We start from the raw sequence: 19,772 nt of genomic DNA on the forward strand, positions 1-19,772 counted from the left end.
CCAATATGTCCTCTCAGTATATTCTTGGTACTATTCTTATAACATTCTTAAGATCATTTTTTTTTTAAATTTATTTATTGGGACTTTCCTGATGGTCCAGCAGTTAAGAATCTGCCTTCCAATGCAGGGGATTCAGGTTCGTTCCCTGCTTGGGGAACTAAGATTCCATGTGCTGTGGGGCAACTGAGCCCTGGAGCCACAGCAAAAGATCCCGCATGCCTCAGTGAAGATCCTGCCTCAACTAAGGCCCAGTGCAGCCAAATAAATAAATACATGTTTTTAAAATTAATTTATTTACTTTGGCTGCCCTGGGTCTTCACTGCTGTGGGTGGGCTTTCTCCAGCTGCAACAAGCGGGGGCTCCTCTTTGTGGCTTCTCCCTGCAGCGGTTTCTCCTGTTGCAGACCAACAAGAAGCCCTCGAGCTCTCAGACTGCAGCAGCTGTGGCTCGCAGGCTGCAGACCGAGGACTCAGAAGTTGTGATGCATGGGTGTTGTTGCCTCGCGGCATGTGGAATCTTCCCTGCTCAGGGATGAAACCCATGTCCTCTGTATCAGCAGGCAGATTATCAACTACTGGACCACCAAGGGAAGTCCCAAGGTAATTCCCTTAATCAGTATCAGGTATTTAGATCAGACTATAAAAATGGAAGGAAAAAAAAAAAGCTAACTTTACACAAAGAAAAAACAAAGAGCTACTTAAGACCCAGTAACCCACTGTCTCTGAGCAGTTTTTCTGGTCATGGATTTATGCTGATTAATCCGCTGGAGAAGGAACAGGCTACCCACTCCAGTATGCTTGGGCTTCCCTGGTAGCTCAGCAGGTAAAGAATCCGCCTGCAATGCAGGAGACCTGGGTTCGATCCCTGGGTTGAGAAGATCCCCTGGAGAAGGGAACGGCTACCCACTCCGGTATTCTGGCCTGGAGAATTCCATGGACGATATAGTCCGTGGGGTCGCAAAGAGCTGGACATGACTGAGTGACTTTCACTCATTCAATCCGCACTTACCATACCCCTCTTCCCCAGTTCCTCCTGAAACCCAGACGACTCATTTCTACAAAGCTAGGCACTAAGAAGGCAAGCAAGACACATAATTCATGTGTAATATGCCCAGCAAAATTTAAGAGTATCTGGAAGTGTAACAAACAAAAGCTAAATGGCCTTCATGAAAACTGACCCATAACTGCAGACTCCTTAGCATGCTGCTCTAACCAACCAAGCTAAATAACAGCTCTAAAAGTAAAATATACCAACACTCAAAATATAATCATGAAAAAGAGCCTTCTAATCAGAAAGTTATGCCATTCAACCAAATACCAATTTTTAAAACTAATTTCAACTACCGACTGAACCCAAAAGGGAAACAAAGTAAAAAAAGGCCCTGGAAAGCCTTTGCATCTTTTTCCGAAGGAAAGATAGTTATCAATCATCTTCTTATTCAGACAACTATACATAAGAAAACCAAAATTATCTACAATAGTACTATCCATTATCACTAACACTAATATTTTGAGATACTTCGATTTTTCTGATGTACATAAATTAAACTGGAGTAATACTACGTATGATTTTATACCCTGCCTTGTCACTTAACATATGACTATTCTCATGTCCTCAACTGTTTTTCAATCGGGTTTCCCTGGTGGCTCAGTGATAAAGAATCCACCTGCCAATGCCAGAAACATGGGTTTGATCCCTGATCCAGCACAATCCCCCATACTGTGGAACAACTAAAACCATCAATTGTTCAATACTCAGCCTTCTTTATGGTCCAACTCTCACACTCGTGGGCTTTCCTGGTGGTTCAGTGGTAAAGAATCCGACCTCCTATGCAGGAGATGCAGGTTTGATTCCTGGGTCAGGAAGATCCCCTGGAGAAGGAAATGGCAACCTACTCCAGTATTCTTGCCCAGGAAATCCCACGGACAGAGGAGCCTGATGGGCTGCAGTCTATGGGGTTGCAAAAGAGTCAGACAAAGCAACTAGACTCACACCCTTACATGACTACGGGAAAAAATCATAGCTTTGACGATACAAACCTTTGTTTGCAAAGTTATGTCTCTGCTTTTTAATATGCTGTCTAGGTTTGTCTAATGAGCAAGTGTCTTTTAATTTCATGGCTGCAGTCACCATCTGCAGTGATTTTGGAGCCCAAGAAAATAAAATCTGACATTGTTTCCACTTTTCCACAACTATTTGCCATGAAGTGATGGGACTAGATGCCATGATCTTGTTTTTTTGAAAGCTGAATTTAAGCCAGTTTTTTCACTCTCCTCTTTCACCCTAATCAAGAGGCTCTTTAGTTCCTCTTCGTTTTGTGTCATTAGAGTGGTATATCATTTGCATATCTGAGGTTGTTGATATTTCTCCTGGCAATCTTTATTTCAGCTTGTGATTCATCCAGCCTGGCATTTCACATGATGTACTCTGCATATAAGTTAAATAAGCAGGGTGACAATATACAGCCTTGACGTACTCCTATCGCAATTGTGAACCAGTCCATTGCTCCATGTCCGGTTCTAACTGTTGCTTCTTGACCTGCATACAGGTTTCTCAGAAAACAGGTAAGGTGGTTTAGTACTCCCATTTCTTCAAGAATCTTCCAGAGCTTGTTGTGGGCTTTAGTGTAGTCAATGAAGCATATATTTTTCTGGAATTCCCTTGGTTTTCTATGGCTGTTGGTAACTTGATCTCTGGTTCTTCTGCCTTATCTAAATCCAGCTTGTACATCTGGAAGTTCTTGATTCATATACTGCTGAAGCCTACTTGAAGGATTTTGAACATTACTTTGCTAGTATGTGAAATGAGCACAATTGTACAGTAGTTGGAACATTCTTTGGCATTGTCCTTCTTTTGGATTGTAATGAAAACTGACCTTTTCCAGTCTTATGCCCACTGTTGAGTTTTCCAAATTTGTTGGCATACTCAGTGCAGCACTTTCACAGCATCATCTTTTAGGATTTTAAATAGCTCAGCTGGGATTCCATCACCTCCACTAGTTAGTAATGTTTCCCAAGGCCCACCTGACTTCAAGCCCAGTATGTCTGGGTCTAGGTGAGTGACCACACCATCATGGTTATCCGTCATTAAGACCTTTTTTTATAGTTCTTCTGTGTATTCTTGCCACCTCTTTTTAATCTCTTCTGCTTCTGGTAGGTCCTTGCCATTTCTTTTACTGTGCCCATCTTTCCGTGAAATGTTCATCATATTTATGGAGTATTAATCATAAGAAAATACTATAAAACAAAAGTTTCCCAGCATTAAAGTAGATCAGGGGGACATTCCATCATCAATTCATTTCTTTTTTTTTAAATGGAAATTTACTTGTAATTCAAGCTTACTCTTTCTGCCACTATACGCTTTCAGACACTTTAAAAAGTAACTTAGGAATTAAATACTTTAAAAAGACATTTATAATGCAAATAATCAGCAAATATCTCAGATGACAGAGATATCTGAATCACTGTTCTATAATGATCCAAAAGTTAACAGACAGAAGTTATACATCTTTATTAAACTGACACAACTCAAAAATCACTTTAACTCAGTGACCAGACAATTATTTAATGTATTTAACACAAAACACAAAAACCACTTGTTCTATCACAGTAAGATTAAATCTAAGACTCCCAAATAATATTTATAATAGGATTCCCTTAATCATTTTTAAATTTTAAAATGCACAGATCTCCAGGCCCTTAACCAGGCAATAACAACTTAGCAAAAGGATCCAGCCAGCAGGCTGCTTCCCTTTAATCTGCCTTAGACCAAGTGTTAATGAGACCAAGGTCAAAAGTTCAGTCAGGAATGGGCCAGGTTAAGTTTGTCGCGAATAACTCTTACCAGCCACAGAGGACATTCCCTAGCTCTTGTAAATCCATATGAAAATTGTATATGTCATTCATTATCACTAATAGTATAAATAAGATAAACTATGAATCGTAAGTCAGAGGCATTTTTGTGTAAAAGATCGCTTGTGTACCTGGCACCTAAAAATTCTATTTGGTAGCAATACTTAAAATTTTCAAGAGTTTTAAGTTGCTGTTGCTGCTGTTGTCGTTGGAGGCCTAACAGTGAGCTTGGGACAGTGGCCCAGACCAGTTATTTTTTAAAAATGAAAGAAAAAGGAAGAAGAAGATAAAGGAATTCCTCTTATAATCTTCAATTAAACTTGTAATTGCATCTCATCACCATGGCCTCTTCGTTTCTACAAACACAGAATGGGTCAAATGTAACCAGCCCAATATCATATAAGACACATTTCAAAGGATCTCAGAACAGAAAATTAAAATAGAAAATACTAAATAAAGTTGTTTTGGTGATCATTAGAAAAGCCAAGGCATGGATTCAGATAACCCAAAATAATTTTTTTGCCATAAACACTGGCTTAAAATGACCATGAAATAAAGCAGAACAATAAATTATAGTGCTGGTAATCTTCTAAAACTAGACGTTCTTAAATTAGCATAGGCAACATCAGTGGGATCCTGGGGCCTCTTGGAGGTGCTTTGGGGTTCCATAAATGTTTGGCTTGCATTCCACTTTCAAAGTATTCTTTATATTTAAAAAGCTATGACAGTGTCTCTGTCACATTTATTAACACGTAATGAAAAACAGCATACATAATCAACTGTGTTAAAAATATATGTAAACCCATCAGTTAAGCTGCCAGGCCACCTTGATTTTATGCAGACTTCGGAATGAAGCTTCTCCAGCCAGCTCTTTCCACATATTTCAACTTCTTATAAACATGTCACTGATTAGGAAGGCTGCAGCTCTGCACTGAACTTTTTAAAAATTCAAGTTTGCACATGAATGCACATATAAAATTACACCTAGGAAAGGAATTTGTCTGTGGAAAACAGGATTTTCTCAATAGTATGCAATTAAAACATGAAAATAAAGAAGAACTCCAAATTTAAGTCACCATGCTCTCAATTTAAAAGAAACCTGCACTTTGTGAAACAAATGTATTTTGATACATTTTTCTTACTCTGAAGACAAAAAAATTCAATAACTGAAACAAAAAAGTCTGAATAGCCAGGTAATTTCTAGATTGTGATTTTTTTCTACACAGTAACCATCAATTGGGTCAAATGATTCTAAAATCTCTATGGCCATTGTTTCTATAATGCTACAAATTTTACAATTCTTTTCATACAGCAATCACATAGATCTTTTTAAACCTGATTTTGAAATGGAAAATAAGTATGCTCAGTCAATTGTTTTTTTTCCACTTTCCTCTAATAATCCAATTGCATTCATTTACTTATGCTATTAGGATTTATAAGCCCTCCTTTGCAAGATGGCATTGTTTTCAAATTTCCAAACAGACAGCAAAGAAAACATTATATTTAACTTAAACAATGTCTGTGTCACATTTATAATATTAAATTATCTAGAAAATAATACCCATTCAGTGAACCTAAGGCACTCTTCCTCAAACTCCTCCACTGAAAACACCCATAACACCACAAAATACCATGGATTCCCATACTCTGATAATATAGTCTTAAGTAAAACAAGAATACAAAATTTCTTTGTAGCAGTTTCTCTTAAAAATTCTTGTGAATTTTGCTTTATCTCATAATACTCATTTTTATTAAAAAAAATTTTTTTATAGGCTTTCCCTGTGAAAATCTTTAAGTAATACTCAAACTCCAGGAAGATGTACCAATTTCATCCCAAGTCTTTCAGGAGCTACATGACATAATCAGTGGCCTCTAACATTCCAGTACAAGAAGGATGGTCCAAAGTCTAATGTACTCTAATGCATTTCCATTTGTAGTAATTAAAACACAACTCTTCTAGTCTATTAAACAGCAGAATTTATTCAGCCTTAAATTAATAACTTACATTTTCATGCTTCATATGTTTAAGTAACCGCAGTTCTCTGTAGGTTCTTTTGGCATGAATAATGGACTGAAATGGTCTGGATAGCTTCTTTACTGCGACACGTAACCCAGTTTTTGTGTCAAAAGCAGCACTAAGGAAAAAATAAAAATAAGAAATTCATCATTAAATGTTCTCTAAATATATCAAAATTAGTATTTATAAGGCTATTTGATTTCTACATTAAATGGGCTTATAATAAAATATAAAATAACTATGAAAATAAAACTTAAAATGACCTATAATCCCACCATGCAAAGTAATCTGTTAATCATTTTTGGTGTTTCCTTCTTATCTTTTTTTTCTATGCATCTAAATCAAGGATCAGCAGACTTTTTCAGTGAAGGGCTAGAGAGGAAGTATTTTAAACTTTGTGAGGCTCAGGGTCTCTGTCTCAACAACTCAACTCCATGGCTGGAACTGGAAAGCAGCAGATAATACATTTTTAAATGGATGTGGCTGTGTACCAGTAACACAAAAATAGGCAGCCACCTGATCTCGACGAGCCAACAGATTGGGACAAAGAGCTGGATTCCGCCCATCTCCTGGCCGAGGCCTCACTGTCTCTCTGCCACCAAATGCTGCCTGATCAGAGACCTTGGAAACCATCATGTTTTCAGGACAGTGAGTTGGCATAAAAATTTCTTTATGAAATACAAAGTATTTGTCACTTTCTAGAAGCTCAGGTAACAGTCGGGAATAAGTTAACATATCTCTGACCTCAGGGAATAGGGTGAGAGGGGAAGAGCAGAATAATAAAATAAATTTCAAATAGTGATGAATGCTATGATTAAATAAAACAGAATAATGGGATAAAGAGCAACAGAAAGCTGGTGGAGCTAGGCTACATTAGCTATGACGTTGGAGGAAGTACATTTGAGCTTGAGGGAAGTGAATGATAAGTAGCAAACATGTAAAGATATAGTGGAAAAGAGCCTCAAGCAGAAAAATACTATTAACGTTTACTGAGTCTTTATTATCATTCCCCCCACTTACAGATAAGGAAACTGAAGCACAGAGAGATTAAATAACTTGCCCACAGTCACAAATCTAGAAAGCAACAGTGCAGGAAGTCTGGACCCAGAGCTCACGCTAACCACCACTTTGCTATGCTGCCTCTCAGAAGAGCAAGGGCACGCTGGAGCGACAGGAGAAACAGCCTGTGTAGGCAGAGCATAGGGAGTACGGGGAGCTTGGAAAAGAGTAAGGTCAGAGACATAGGCAAAGGCTGGACCACACAGGACAGCTGCAGCAAGAAACGTGATGTGTATTTTAACTATTTTTAGAGACTGTACAGGCTAATTCCATCATGTCTCACTCTCCTGTTTATCTCAATCTGTAATCTGCACATTCAAGACTTTCTGATTATCTACTCTCACCAAACTCTCTGACTACGCAATGGCTCCAGAAGTTCCCCTCCCTTCACTCCCAAACGCTTGCACTATGTCCCTGCCTTTCAATTCCCAGTGTGTAATAAACTCCAGTAAGTCTTCAACTTCCGAACTTTTCCTCCATCTCCTCGCTTTAACTGGAGCTAGGCTGTCCCTTGAAGGCACTACTCCTCTGGCAGCCATGCCTTAGAGTGGACTCTCTCGTATCCCAGGTGCCTCACGGCTAGCAGGTGGGGTAGGTGTTCTCCTTGCCAGCTGTTTCCCCTTCCAGGCCATAATTTTCCCCTTGATTTACAAAAGCTCCTGCTCACCACCATCCTTCCCTCTCAGTTGCTGTTATCCACTGACTTGGAATTTTCCATCACTCACTGAAAAGTTGGTTCCTATCTCAAAGTCTCTCTCCCCTCCCAACTTCTGTCATCATTCTTGGCAACTTCAGCATCCAGGTGGAGGGTACAGGCAACTTCCTGGCCTCTCAGTTTCCTGGCCTCTCCAGGAAACTCCACCCTGTCCAAGGTCATCCAAACTCCACCTCTGCGGTCACACCCTGGGCCTCTATCACCACCAAAAGCTGCCGGCCCACAAAATGGTGAGTGACATCGCACACTTCCTATGCCTTTTACTTTGCTCCTATTAGCTTATTTGTATCCTGACGACAGCAATCCATTGCCTGTTTCTATCCTTCAGCCCTTCTCGTCTTCATTTCCCTTCTTGCCTGCCTTAGACTGTATTCTCTTATAAAACTCCCTACCCTCTCTGATATACTCACCCAGACAAACCCTAACTTTGGATGATCTTAACTATTTACTCTCTTTGTCGAGAATCCAAAAACTGTGGTTGAAGAAAAAAGAACGCACGTACAGAATGGTTTCGTGCTTAATTTCTGATCTTAATCGCAAATAAGGCCCCCAGTGCTGCCACTTCTCTACTAAGTCCATTTTTCTACTCAAACTCCATCTGACACTTTCTTTCTCCTCAAACCTCCACTCACCCTCCTCCCTCAGGAGCTGCTCTTGTCTTCACTGAGAAAACAGCAAACATCAGAAGGGACCTCCACCTGTCTACCAGTAAATCTACCTACACACCCTTCTACATTGGGACCCATCTTCTCTGCTTTTTCTCTTTCTGTGACTAAGGACACCCTCCTTTCCTTACAAAATCCAAGACCTCAATACACGCCTTGGTGCCATCCTCCTCACAGTCTCAAGAATTCACTCCTTCATCCCCCTTTTCTCTTTATTCTCATCTTCACCTGGATCATTCTCATCAGTTAAGTATGTGCTGGTTATTTCTCATTCTCAACCAACAAAAAGTTTCCCTTGAAACCTCCCCATCACAGTTAAAATTCCCCAGCAGTTCTCAAAGTGTGATTTCTAGACCAGCAGCACCAATGTCACCCAGGAACTTATAAAAAATGCAAATGCTCAGGTGACATCCCAGAACTACTGAGTCAGAAACTCTGAACCCTATTTTTTATCAAGCTGACCACATAATTCTAACACACAGTGAACTCTGAGAACCACTAATCTATACCTCTGGTACTCCATGGACCAGCAGCATTGCATCATCTGGCGGGTCTTTAGAAATGGAGATTCTCAGGCCCCAAAGTAGAATCGCATTTTGACAAGATCTCCAAGTAATTCACACACATCTGATGGTTTGCGAAGCACTATTTCCTCTGCTTCCTTCTTTCCTCAATCCACCCAACTGAAACCTCCCTTCTCAGGTCGTTAATGACCTCTGCTACCAAATGGCCCCTTGTCTGGATTAGCAACTGACACGGTTAACACTTTCCCTTTCTCTAAACAACTCCAACCTAGGGTCCCTGTCAGCACATTCTACAGTTTTTTTCTTTATAGTATTTATTTATTAATTTTTAAATACTCATGTTTTATCTATTTGGCTGCACCAGGTCTTAGCTGGGGCACCTGGGATCTTTAGTTGTGGCCTAAGAACTCTTAGTTATGGGATGTGGGATCTAGTTCCCTGTCCAGGGATCAAACAGGCCCCCCGCACTGGAGTGTGAAGCCCCAGCCACGGGCCCACCAGGGAAGCCGCTCTCCTGGTCTTCTCTGACTTCCACAGTAGCTCCTCCTCTACGGTCCCTCTACTCAAACTCCGAATGCTGGAGCTCGTTAGCACACAGCACCAGGCCCTCTTCTGTGTTCTCCTGGGGTTCTCGTCTATACCCATGACTGTAAATTAGATGCCATCTACATATTGAAAACTCCCAAATCTACGTTTCCCACTGAAGTCTCTTCCCAGAACCTGACTACCTTCCTGGACAACTTAAATTTCGCCAAGTTCAGAACACCCAGGTTCCTCTCCCTGCCTCCTTTATCTCAAACAAACAGACTTGCCATTCAGTTGCTCAAGCTAGACGTTTAAAGTGTCATCCTTCATTTCTCCTTTTCCTCCAGCCTCCTGGCCCCATCCAAATGCATCAGAAAGTCTTGTGGTTTTCCACCTCCAAGATACAACTCAAATTCAACTTCTCTTCATTTTCAGTGCTTCCATCCTAGTCCAGGTCACACTCATCAGCAGTTTGTCTTCCAATACTCATCTCCCTGCCTCCTGTTTTACCCCCTTCTGAAGTACTCTCCAGCTTTCCAGGTGACTCAGTGGTAAAAAAAAAAAAAAAAAAAAAAATCACCAGCTAATGCAGGAGACACAAGAGGCGTGCCTTTGATCCCTGGGTCGGGAAGATCCCTTGGAGAAGGAAATGGCAATCCACTCCAGTATTCTTGCCTGGGAAGTCCCATGGACAGAGGAGCCCGGTGGGCTACGGACCATGGGGTCGCAGTCAGACACGACTGAGCACGACACACACGATGTGCTCTCCACCCCACCCCCACCTAATACAACCTTTTAAAAATATAAATTAGATGACACCACTCCCCTGCTTCGAATCCTTCAAGGAATTTCCTGGGCATATAAAATAAAATGGACATTTCCTGTCACAACCTACGAGGCTCAGGCGACCTGACCACCAATAACCATTCCGGCTTGTTCTATGCAACTCCTTCCATCCCCTCACCATGTTCTGAACACGCTGACTCCCTTCAGTTCCTTAAACTCCTCACACAGGCTGTCCCTGGGCCCTGAGATGCTCTTCTCCCCCACTTTCAACTCTACTGCCCGCCCCCCGCCGCAGCGGAATCCTTATCCTTCAAGCCCTGCCTTAAAAGTGTCTAAGAGACGTTTCTAAGTCATCGTAACCCCTCCAGCAGCCACGCTCTGTCACAACAGCCTCCTTGTTCCCTTCCTTACCCCACGTGAAGGGACAGGGGTCCTTTCTTCTCCCGCTCCCCTTGTTCCCACAAAGCCAGCAAACAGGACCTTCTCCCTTCGTGGAAGTACCAACCAAGTTACACTCCTCTCGGAAGCCCTCTCAGGTTCTCCTGAGACTGGGAAAATGGCCATTGCTCCTGTGTGACCCGTCCTCCTCAGTTCTCCACCTCAAAGTCTTGCCTGCCTCCCTGTAGGCTGAGCGCTTTCTCCCTCTCCTCTGCTCGGCAGCCTGCTGGTGCCTCCAGGAGCAAGCAATACCATAGGTTTCTAGCTGACCTGCAAATTCAATTCACTGGGGAAGAAAGAAGACGCCCGTTTGAGCTGCCTGTCCAGGTCATTCTCCGCATCAGCTGTTCAATAATAAAGTACATATTTTTATCTCTATTTGTATCTCTATTTGACTTCTGTATCTATTCCGCAAAAGGAAGGCTAGGGTTAATCAGTACTCTGCAAACTTCAATAATCACAATTTATTACTGTATGTTTACCTACCATCCAGCAGAGTGGTTAAATAAAGACTGGGGCTTTGGTATTAAGACTACCTGAATTTTAATTCCAGTTCTGCCAGTTAGAAGCTATATAACCTTGAGGAAGTTAATTAATTTCTCTCAGCCTCATATATAAAATGAGGATAATGTTTACATCTCATCTGTGGGATGTTTGTTAGGATTAACTGTGATAACTTTTGTAATAGGTTTAGAAAAGGGCCTGGTCCATGGTAAAGTTCAAATATTAGACATAATGATGTTTGTCTTTTCCACTCATCATAAGCACCTTGCAGGCAGAAAGGGTATTCTGTTTTATTCAGTTCTATATTACATAAGACTTAGAGTAATGCCTGGCTCATGGTCCAGTCGGAATAAATGCTTAATGAAAATATAAAGTGAAATATAAAAGAAAAAACTTCAACTTTATCATCTGGCCCTCAATTCTTATAAGTTCAATAGCATTCAACAAGAAATTGATATTAATGTTAAAAGCTTACGTTTGTATTGAGTGTTTATTACTGTTAGGCACCAGTTTTAATTTTTACATGAATGAACACCTCATTCACAACTTTATAAGAAGACATTATTATTATTTCCATTTTACAGATGAGAGGTTGACTAAAGTATCTACACAGACAGAAAATGGCAGAGTTGGGATTCAAATCCATGTGTGAGTTTCAAGCATGAACTCTTTAGCCACTATACCGTAACAGAAAAGCAAGTTCAACTTACAGTTCAGTTCACTTAAAATGTATTCTAATTGTATGGACTCTGTTTCTTTTCTAAAATGTGTCCTACTATTATTAATTGCATCTCATATGGAAAAAGTTTTCCCGGTGATCTTACATTGAATTTACAATAATATTAGTGAAAAGTATTTCATGAGAAATAACTTTTACTCAATATATATTACTGTATAAAGGGGAAGTTTTAAATCTCTATAAGTTATACTACTTCCTGTGACTCTGAAACACTAGTCAATGCTGTGGTATCTCATAATTACCAAAATATCACTTCCTAGGTATTTACTGAAATTTCTCCTTCATGAGATTTTTTGTGGATACAAAAGACACATTGAACATAGTATGCATAGCACACACTGACATCACAGAACTTCACCTCCAAACTGCTGGGACGATGAAACATACCGGAAAGCGAAGAATGCCCAATAATATAGTGTAACTACTACCCTTTTTAAAAAGTGGGGCTTAAAAATATATAAGTTGGGTTTAAAGATATAAATATGTAACAAAAATAAAAACAAACAATAAAAATATAAATATGTAAGTTGGATTCACAATACATAAATGTTCATTGCAGCTTGTTCATAAGAACAAAACTACAAACTACCATAATATCCAACACAGAGGAGTTTATAAACTGTGGTATATATTACACGTACCATACACTGCAGACATTAACATGGCTCTTGTTATACTGATGATGGGAAAGAGAACAAGTTTTAGAAGTAAAGGATTATCCCATCCATAGGGGAAAAATGTAAACTCATTCAGGTATATACACATAAGCAGAGAAGCAGTGTCTAATTTACTCAAGATTTTAACACTTTTACTTTTTAATATACATTTTTCTATCCTCTTTTTTTTTTTTAAAAATGAGCTTGTATCTTTTAATAAGGCTGTTACTAAAGTTAGAAGCATAAGTCATCCATGCTTTTCTGTTACCCTAAAACAAACAAAAAGAGGCAAGCTTTCTAAATTTCATAAAACCACTACTGACAACTATATTTCCTTCAAATGATACTTATAGGGCTATCCTCAAAGTATGCAAACAAGTTTTACCCCCTTTATCTAAGCTATAACCATTTTCCATTTTACCAATCATTTACCATAATTTCAAAAATATGTGAATCACAATCTACTCATTGTCTTATTGATGGGTATTATAGCTATTTCATCAGAGAAGGCGATGGCACCTCACTCTAGTACTCTTGCCTGGAGAATCCCAGGGAGAGGGGAGCCTGGTGGGCTGCCATCTACGGGGTCTCACAGAGTCGGACACGACTGAGGCAACTTAGCAGCAGCAGCATAGCTATTTCATACACACTAATAATATAAACACTACTACAATAGACACCTTCACTCACATTGCTTCTTCCATAATTGCATGATTTCCTTAGAACAGACTAATAATTTTTACTTCAAAGGACATACACTCTCACTTTTAAAAACATATTTTACCTACAAAAACGAACAAACAGGAATTCTTCAGAGAAACTGCTCTCAGATTATTAGTTAGTAATCCCATGGCCAAAGCTGCTAAAGCAAATACATGTTCCATCCCTTCCTTCATTTCTTTAAGCATTTAACTTGCTCTAACCTAACCTGTTCTATCACTAATCAAAGCAATATTCAAAGAAAGAGGAAACCACATTTTTCATCCTAAATTGAACACTGTAATTACCCAAAGAAGAAATTCCTAATAATTTTTTAAAAATCACCTGATAAAAATCAATTGAATATTGAGAGAAGAAGAAATCCAAATTATTGAATAGCTGATCATGCCACATATTATTTGGGAAATATTTCATTTAATCCTTTTAATAACTTTGGGAGATCATTTACTTCCAAAATAAGAAACTAATGGTCATAAATATTAACAACTCACTGAAGGGTATATAACTCATTTGCAGTGGGATTCAAATTCAGATCTAATTTCAATGCTCACTATTTTTTCCAGTATGCCAAGCTTTCTGAGATAAGGACAACCCCAACTGACTTTGCCTTTATCATTATACTTACTCATATTATAGTTGGGAAGGTTCCTCTTACGCACATTTTAAAAACTGTAACTACAAATAAAACCATGTTTTCATGCACATCATCATAAAATGGAATTATCTTTATGAAGATCAGGTTCTCCAAACTAAAGTCCAGGACACATTGCTCAATAAGTTTTCCCCCCCAGTTATAAAGTCATAAAGTCCTAAAATTAATTCACACTTTATAAAAAAGGCATTGCTACAGTAAAAAAAAATTAAGGGGAGAAATAGAAAATTCATTACAAACCGTTATTATATTGTGAAAACGTCATTGTCACTTATCTACTGTTGACTATGAATCTACTGCCTAAGACACAATAATATTCATTAAATAAAATTAAATGTTTTGTTATCCATTCATACTAGCCTCCGCCTCTCTGAAAAAAAAATTTGGCTTACTAGATTCTTAATTAATATCCTAATTTTTTTTAACTTCTAAATTTACTTACATATACCCTGTTTTATTTTACAAGGGATTTAAAGTAGTCTAGAATAATATATAAACAATTTGACATAAGAGTACATGATTAGTGGAAAATAAACAAGATAAATAAGAAATAATGTATGGGCGAGGTTAGTGCAAATGCTTATCATGAAGTCCTCTCTAAATACCCGTTAGAGGTGGGCCCCAAATTTGGCTCTGAGCCCACTAAAGCCATCGCAACGAGAATACAACCAGTTAAGACATGAATCATAGGAACCATATAATAAAAACAATCCAGGTGCTTGGAGAACTGAGGAGAGGCGTAATTATTCCTGTAATAAAACCAGAGAAGAGTTCCTCCTGTGTATGTTTATGAAGGAGACACTGTATAATGTGGTAACAATGTCCTAATCTACAGCCTTACACAATTCTAATAGTGGGTTTCAGATGGTTCTTCACTTAAGAGTATCCATCAGCAGACTGTCTCATAAGGTCAAAACACAGTTCATGAGCAAAGGCAGGGAGGAGAGGACAAAGCGGCATGCCCAACTGCTCTCTGACAGACTCAATGCAAGACTCAATGCAAGAAGAAATCTTAAGTGTTTCTAGAAAAATAAATAATAAGCTCCATATTCCTCAGATAATCTTCCAAAGGTGACTTCCATCAACTGAGCTCTTGATAGGTAAAGAAACATAGGAACTCTGTGTTTATGCTCTATGACTGGAACCTGGCTTTAAGAGTGTCTGCATTACAAGGCAAAGGCAGATCAATATGCTGAGTCAACTGCTTCTTAAAGGGAGAGAGACAACCTCCTAGAAGGTGAGATGCTGTCTAAGCAGGACAACTGCCCACATCCACAGGGCATGAGAGCACAAACAACCGTACCAAGATTTTCTCAAAAAGCAATTTGGTTTTCCCCAACAGAATGAAGAATAAGCAACAGCTGCCAAGTATCTGAGTAATGTGTGGGAAGAACCATAAGTGATTTAACAATTTCTCTTAATGGTCACAGACATCTTCTCTAATCCCTGATTGATGTTAAGGAAAAAGGAACTTTCAACAGTGGTTAAGATGACAACACAATTTTACTCATTCTTGGAAGTAAAGATAAATATTTAAATATGTTAAAATCTGTTGCTATTTCGTCACTAAGTCGTGTCTGACTCTTCTGCGACCCCGTGGACTGTGGGCCACCAGTCTCCTCCTCCCTCCATGGGATTTCCCAGGCAAGAATACTGGAGTGGGTTGCCATTTCCTTCTCCAATTAAAATCTGTAGTCATGCTGAATTAATGAATTCTCATTAATACACTAAATTAATTAAAATACCTACTTGAGGAGAAATAATGTGCTAAGAGATAACATCTCCATATAATTTGAGGCTCTTTTCCAACTGAATCCAGGTTAATGAGTTTTCAAAATGTGTCTTCTAAATAACTAAGTAATTCAGATGACTAACTTTGAACTTTCTCTTTACCTGTTATACTTGACACAAATTTCAACAAACACCATACTGGAAATATTTCTTTTTGACACATCTCTCTCCACTACACACATATCCCTTGGTGGCTCAGACGATAAAGTGTCTGCCTACAATGAGGGAGACCCAAGTTCTATCCCTGGGTCAGGAAGATTTCCCTGGAGAAGAAAATGGCAATCCACTCCAGTGTTCTTGCCCAGAAAATCCCATGGACAGAGGAACCTGGCAGGCTAGTCCATGGGGTCGCAGAGTCGGACACGACTAAGCCACTTCACTCTCTCTACTACAGAAATCTACTTGTTCTTTCTTCTAAATTCAGACAAGTGTGCGAGTATCACTGTACTTTTGATGCTTATGCTCTGCCTCTCCATTTTGGAAACAATGTCATGAAACTAAAGGCTACTTTGTGCAAAAACTGAAGTTTTTCATTTGAGAATTTCAAAAAATATTCTTGAGAATAGCAAGGGATTTAAAACTGACTTTAAAAACTTAACAACTGAAACACTGTCAGCTCTCTCTTAGTATATACTCTCAAATATCTTGTTTTAATGTCTTCCTAACACTCTGATTTTTAAAATAAATCACAAAATGATCTACTTGCACTATATACAGTATTTTTCAATGGACTTCAGCTTCTTACAATTACACTTTCAGATTGATTAGGAGAAAATCAGATGTTATTAATACAGCTGTTATAAGTACGTGCAATATGACCAATCTCCAGCTTTTTGGTTTCCAAAAACTTCCTCTCAGAGACTTAAACCACAAATGACATATGAAAAATCTTATCAATAGATACATAGCCCAGAATGGGAAAAACTTATATGAATGATCACTTACTTTGCCTTGCAGACTTTAGAGTTCAAAAACTTTAAGGCAAATGCAGTATTTTCATGAAAATCTCACTCAGACAGGAAAACATATCTGTGACAGGATTTATTAGGGACATTAGCCATGGGGCTGGCACTCAGGGAATGGCAACATATATCCTAATACTTGCCATTTCTAATCTGGTTCAATTCCTCCTGCAAAAGCTTCTAAATATTGGAACAAAAATTTTTTAGCAACTGCTTCACTTTCTACTAGGCTGATGAACAGAAGGGAAGTGAAGTGAAAGTCGCTCAGTCGTGTCCGACTCTCTGTGACCCCAAGGACTATACAGTCCATGGGATTCTCAGGCCAGAATACTGGGGCGGGTAGCCTCTTCCTTCTCTAGAGGCTCTTCCCAACCCAGGGGTCAAACCTGGGTCTCCAGCATTGCAGGTGGATTCTTCACCAGGCTGATGAAAACTAACATTCAAATTACACAGAAATTCACTTAGGCATGCAATCTAAAAATCCCAAACCATTTGCAATTAAAAGGTACTTCATCTTCATCTGCTGAAAGCTCCATTTGAAAAAGAGTAATTCTATAAGATATTTCTTCACTGAAGCTTTAAAAGCTCTGTGGTGTCAATTAACATAAATCTCTCACTGCAAATGTGAAGTATATATCTGCAATAGTTATCCCACATTGAACGCAAAAATATTATACATGGATTATTTCACTTCTTTTATTGGGGATTATTTTCCAAAGTCTTGTTAGAATGTTGCCACCATGGGTATGTATCTTCTCTACTTTTACATGTTTGAAAGCTTCAATAATACGTGTTTTATAAGCTGTCACTAAATAATTTTATCTCCTTTTGAGAAAATCTGAAATATTAAATAGACATCATATGTTACATTGTAACTATTAAGTATTACCATCAATCAACTTTGCCTTGCTTCTACAATCAAAAGCCTTTTGCAATAATAGTGTTCATAGGTTTCACATCCAGGAAAACACCCTACAAATATATGCTATGAACACGACTAGCGATGCACATACCAGGCATTAACATGACTTCACAACTTTCAGGTTTTGCTATTCCTGTGACTCTCATATTAAATACATATTTTTACAGTAACACTTAAGAGTATTAATTACCCATCACTAGATAATAAACTATCCCAAATTTTGGTGGCTTAAACAAGATTAGTATTTCAGTTTCTGTGAGTCAGGAATTCAAGAGCAGCTCAGTGAGGTAGTTCTGGCTCATGGTCCGTCCTGCAGCTGCTGTCAAGATGCTGGCCACTGAAAGAGCCATCTGACGGCTGGACTGAGGCTGGAGTTAACCACTCCCAACACGGTTCCCTCAGTACTAGCAGGCCTTAGTTCTCTGCAATGTGGACCTCTCCATAGGGCTGCTCCAGTATCTTCTCAACAGAGCAGCTGGCTTCCCTAAAAGCAGTGGTTCTCAATAGAGGTCCCTCAGGAGACATCTCAGTGTTTAAGACAACTGGGGGTGTCTGGTGGGGATGAGAGGGCGATGCTCTTAGAATCTAGAGGGTAGAAGCCAGGGATACTGTTACATATCCTTCACAACAAAGAATTATCTGACCCCCCAAATACCAATAAATTAAAAGACGCTTACTCCTTGGAAGGAAAGTTATGACCAACCTACACAACATATTAAAAATCAGAGACATCACTTTGTCAACAAAGGTCTGTCTAGTCAAGGCTATGGTTTTTCCTGTGGTCATGTATGGATGTGAGAGTTGGACTGTGAAGAAGGCTGAGCGCCGAAGAATCGATGCTTTTGAACTGTGGTGTTGGAGAAGACTCTTGAGAGTCCCTTGGACTGCAAGGAGATCCAACCAGTCCATTCTGAAGATCAGTCCTGGGATTTCTTGGGAAGGAATGATGCTAAGGCTGAAACTCCAGTACTTTGGCCACCTCATGCGAAGAGTTGACTCATTGGAAAAGACTCTGATGCTGGGAGGGATTGGGGGCAGGAGAAGGGGACAACAGAGGATGAGATGGCTGGATGGCATCACGGACTCGATGGACGTGAGTCTGAGTGAACTCCGGGAGTTGGTGATGGACAGGGAGGCCTGGCGTGCTGCAATTCATGGGGTCGCAAAGAGTCGGACACGACTGAGCGACTGAACTGCACTGAACTGAACTACCAACAGTACTGAGGTTGAGAAACTGCCCCAGAGCAGATGATCCTCAAAGGAAGACCAAGGCAGGAGTCACAATGTCTTTTATGACCTACCCTCAGAAGTCACACTCCATCATTTCTACCATATTTTATATTTTGGAAATGTGAGTCACTAAATAACCGCCTTCACACAAGGGGAGAAGATTTAAGTACCACTCCTTTGGAACAGGAGTATCAAATATTTTTACATCGTTACACTTAGCAACTTGATTTTTTAAATCAAAATACTGGAAAACACCCTGCTTACTTTTGCTAATACCATGTAAGTACTTTTTATTGTTCCAGAAAAAAAATCATCAAAGTTCCACTTAACAAAGCTATGTTTGCATCTCAGTGAATGGCCTCTGTAGTCTTTCAATGGTTTGATCTCAAAAAATTCTGCTAAGCATAAACACAGGCAGTCTGATTTAGAGAAAAGTAAACTAGTAGTAAAAAGATCTCAGTTCTAGTTTTGGTTTTGGAACTTCCTAGCAGATGATCGTTGTCAAAGCGTCTATGAGTCTGCTTCCAAGTCAATAAAATGGGGGTGTCACTAGCCCTGCTTATCTTACAGTGCTGTTTTGAGACTCACATAAAATAATTATGTATGAACTATAACTTTATGAACAATAAAAGACAGGTAGTAAATGTTCCAAATGGATATGAATGTGTTACTATATAAGAGTTTCATGATCAGCTTCCAGCATGGGGTTTATCACATAGCAAATTTTCAATATGTATTTTTAGATCTCTTACTCTGAAACTTGAGGTTGAGTATATTTCTGAAGTAACAGTAAGATAAGCAGTTATTAAAACATAATCAAAGGTTCAAATCCTTGATCATTTGTTATTATGTTACAGAAAACTAAAATATCATTTGTACAAGTTAAAATGCACATTTATATCAGCAGTTAACAGAATCTAAGAGTTACTACAATCAGCAATATAATACAGCCAATTCTTTAGAGACTGAACTGAAAAAAACCAAGGTGTTACTTATATATTTGTTTCCCAATTTAG

The 19,772-nt window shown here is 39.1% G+C and overlaps 1 protein-coding gene across 3 annotated transcripts in view; it reads right to left on the bottom strand.

Annotated features, from left to right (window-relative positions):
• MAPK14 (mitogen-activated protein kinase 14) overlaps nt 1-19,772 on the bottom strand; it is a 72,969-nt gene that overhangs the window by 40,647 nt on the left and 12,550 nt on the right. For all 3 annotated transcript variants that reach the window (XM_018038791.1, XM_018038792.1, XM_018038793.1), the window contains exon 2: nt 5,857-5,986. In XM_018038791.1, the coding sequence (XP_017894280.1) occupies nt 5,857-5,986 (130 nt within the window). The remainder of the gene's footprint in view (nt 1-5,856; nt 5,987-19,772) is intronic.

Source organism: Capra hircus, chromosome 23 (assembly GCF_001704415.2).
Source record: "Capra hircus breed San Clemente chromosome 23, ASM170441v1, whole genome shotgun sequence".
Taxonomy (NCBI): domain Eukaryota; kingdom Metazoa; phylum Chordata; class Mammalia; order Artiodactyla; family Bovidae; genus Capra; species Capra hircus.